This window comes from Vigna unguiculata, chromosome 1 (assembly GCF_004118075.2).
Source record: "Vigna unguiculata cultivar IT97K-499-35 chromosome 1, ASM411807v1, whole genome shotgun sequence".
NCBI lineage: Eukaryota > Viridiplantae > Streptophyta > Magnoliopsida > Fabales > Fabaceae > Vigna > Vigna unguiculata.
The window spans coordinates 36173568-36177424 of NC_040279.1; the positions used below are offsets into that span (position 1 = coordinate 36173568).

Below are 3857 nucleotides of genomic sequence, written 5' to 3' on the forward strand. Positions count from 1 at the left end.
AATTATTCATTGTCTATTATATTTCAAACAAAATATTAATACATGTTTACATATGACATCTAAAAAAATATCAATTAATTATTTTCACTTTCAACTATGCCATCCAAACAAATCATGTGTATGCTTATTCATATCATGTAAAAAAATATCCATTAATTTGATACATATCTCACCTGATTTTTAAGGTTGTTTGTATTAGATAAAATGGAGGAAAAAGATTTAAGAAAGAAAAAATAACAGAAATAGATAATAATTAAGTAAAAATATGAGATTTGGATGAATAAATATAAAAGAAGTAAGTAAAAAAATATTGGTTACATGCTTAATAAATAAAAAAGAAAGTGAAAAGAAATAAATAATATTAATAATATTAATAATATTGTCATAATAATAATAATAAAATATTTATTACTTTTACTCTATTATTTTGCTTGTCTTCTTTGTGATACTGCATCCTCTTTATAATTCGCTCATATCTTCAATCTTTCCCTTATAAATAAATAAAATAATGTAAATGATCTTATTTTTAAAATTCATAGTCTTACTAAGTTAAAAAAATAAATAAACAAATTTAATCATATAAAATTGATATAAAAACACATTACAGTTTAAAAATAGTAATAGGTGCATTTGGATTTACATTTATTTAGTTTCTCTCAAAGTAAACTTTTGAATTCAAAAGTTATCACAATATTTATCTAAAAGATGAAATTGAATATTTCAAATATTCTGTAATGTATTATTGTAATATGCTTACTTGCCTTCAAACCTTTTCAAAATTAATCAGATTATATCTGTTATCATCTCAAACGGAAAAAACAAAAATAAAATCAGAAATTATCTGCTATCTATTCGATCTAATGTAGCCCAATTTTAACTAACTCACTATTTCCTTTATCTTCTTCAATCTTCGTTCCTTTCTTCTTATTAATTATCATAAACTCTTTCTTTCTCAATTTTCCTTTTATCATAACACTTTCTGAACTTCGTTTAAAGTGAAATCACGAAAACCACAACTCGCTTACGTGAAACAATAATGCAGGACTTGTTGTCCACCACCTCCTCCTGCCCCAGCAACCGGTTTCCGCCATCGTCCGGTCACAGTGTCATCGAGATGGCAGGCGGCGACGACGACGACGACGGAGCAACGAGCCTGGTCACGTACTTCGGCAACGTGGAAGCAATAACGGAAGAGCTGAACGAGGTGGAGCGGTTGAAGCAGAATCTGAAGAGGTCTCACGAAAAAGGCAAGACCCTTCACAATGGTAAAGCCGTGAAGGACCTTCGCTTCGCCATGGAAGCTGACGTGGCACTCGCTCTGCAGACCGCGAAGCTCATCAGGTTCAAGTTGGAGACGCTCGAACGCGCCAACGCCAACCACCGGAGCCTCCCCGGTTGTGGACCGGGTTCGTCCTCCGACCGGTCCCGAACCTCCGTGGTGATCTCCCTGAGGAAGAAGCTGAAGAACTCCTTGGACGGCTTCAATGAACTGCGTCAACAGATAAACGCAGAACACCGTGAAACCGTCCAACGCCAATATTTCACTGTCACCGGCAAAAATCCCGACGACGAAACCCTCGACCTCTTGATCTCTTCCGGTAACACAAATCCTTCTTCCTCATTTGTTGCGTTTTTCAAGTAGTGATTACAGCGATACATAATATACTTCCACTCTCTTCATATTTAACAGTATCATATAACAAATAGTTATTGTTTACAAGATTTTTTATGTGATTAAGAAACCCTAGGTTATGATATTAGTGTTTGTTCTATTGAGTAACTGATTCTAAGAAAGCATTAATTTTGGTCTGCATAATATGCAATCCACTTACAAACAATCTATCTGTGACTTTCAAATAGACATTTACAAATTTATGTTGAACAGTTGAAGTGAGTGAGATGAATGTGATTTATTGTTGCAGGTGAGAGTGAGAATTTAGTAGAAATAGCGATTGAGCAGGGTAGGGGAAGAATTGAGGAGTGCATTAATGAAATAAAAGAGAGGCATAATGGGATGAAAGAGTTGGAGATGAATCTGAAGGAGTTGCATCAGGTGTTCCTTGACATGGCAGTGCTGATTCAATCTCAAGGGGAGCAATTGGATGATATAGAGAATCAAGTGGCAAGAGCAAACTCCTTCGTCAGGAATGGGACTCGGAATCTGGAAAGTGCAAGGAAGGAGCAGAAAAACCACCGCAAATGGGGCTGCTGTGCTATTATCCTTCTTCTAGCAATTGTGTTGTTCGTTGTGCTCTTTTTTGTCAGGCCATGGCAAAAGTAATACAATCGGGGAAACCACCATTACTCTCCTCTTCCTACAACAACTTAACCTAATTACCATTCTTATTATTGCTTTCATTCATCTTCAACCTTTCATGTTTTGGGATCAATATCAAGGTACAATGGGTGATTGATTTCAACATTATTTGGAAGCAAGTCTACAGGGTGACCAAAGGTTAGAGGCTATAATTCTACATCTTCTGCAATCAGGGAGAGCAAAAATGTTGTTTATTCTGTAACTTCTGTTGAGTAGATTTAGGAACTTTATTTTTCCAGTCATTTTTTTTTCTTGTAACATATAGTTAGGTGATAGTTTTACATAGTCATTGTATAGTTTTTTTTTTTCTTTTTTTAAATGGAGTACAAGATAATATTAAATTAGTTTTCCATTTTACATGAGATGAACTATTTTAGTAAAAAAAAATTATTCTACCTGAGAACTTAAGTTAAAATACAATTTCTAAACTTAATTAATACAATTATCTTTATTAAATATTTTTCTTGATAAATAAGCTATACTTAAACTTTATATAGTGATCTAAAAACCTTATTTCTCTGACAGAATTTTCAAAAAACGTGTATATTTGGAAACAAAAAACTAAATTTGAAGTTAATTAAAGAATACGTTTTAAAATTAATATGTTTAAACAAATAGAATTATGGACTTAATTGTTTTTCACTTTTACCAAACACTTTAAAGAAAGCATAATCATGTTGCAAATTTACAAGAGTGTTTAGGTTTGAACTGTGAATCCAATTATAGCTGGCAGAATTCACAAATTCTAATTTACTAATGAGCGTCACAGAATGGCACTGGTAGAAAGGAAAGCGAGCACATAAATTATGAACTTACTAAGTTTTCTTCTTCTCACTTTCTAGACAAAAATAATTCCGGGTGCAACCCATGAAATATATCTGATTCTATATATGTTCTAAAATTAATCAGCTTATTCAAATAAACTTTCTTACAACAATATGAAGAAAATCATTTGATTTTGTACTTGAAGAAATCTAGATTCATTCTCATATCATAAATTTAACAATTCACTTATATATATATATATATATATATATATATATATATATATATATATATATATATATATATATATTATACGTAGTACAACTTAAAACTTTTATTAGCTTTTTCTGACATTTCGCAATAAAAAAAATTGAAACGATTGTTATTATAAATATATTATTATTTTAAAAATTAAATTATAATAGTTACTTTATTTTAGTATACTTTTATTTTAAATTAAAATAAAAAAATATTTTATTTTAAATTAAAAAATATTTTTAGATTTAAGATTAATGTTGTAGTTATACTATTATTTTTGAATTAAAAACAAATTGAATGTTTTTGTATTTTCATGTTAATTTATTTGATAAAAAAGTACATCCTCCGTCTGAATTACATCATTATTTATTGACTTAAGATAACGTTTTTCCATCGGTACAATCACACACCATTTTAGGCATATTTTTGAAAATATTAAGAAAACTAATAACAATAATAATAAAATAATACAGAAAAAACAAAAGGCGAACTAAAAAATATTTTTTATACATTACTT

General features: G+C 30.2%; 1 protein-coding gene across 1 annotated transcript; it reads left to right on the forward strand.

The window, feature by feature from the left end:
* Positions 1-1036: 1036 nt before the first annotated feature.
* LOC114190976 (syntaxin-121-like) lies at positions 1037-2281 on the forward strand. The gene is made up of 2 exons (XM_028080081.1): positions 1037-1598; positions 1923-2281. The coding sequence occupies exons 1-2, from the start codon at positions 1037-1039 to the stop codon at positions 2279-2281; spliced, it is 921 nt and encodes a 306-aa protein (XP_027935882.1).
* Positions 2282-3857: the final 1576 nt, after the last annotated feature.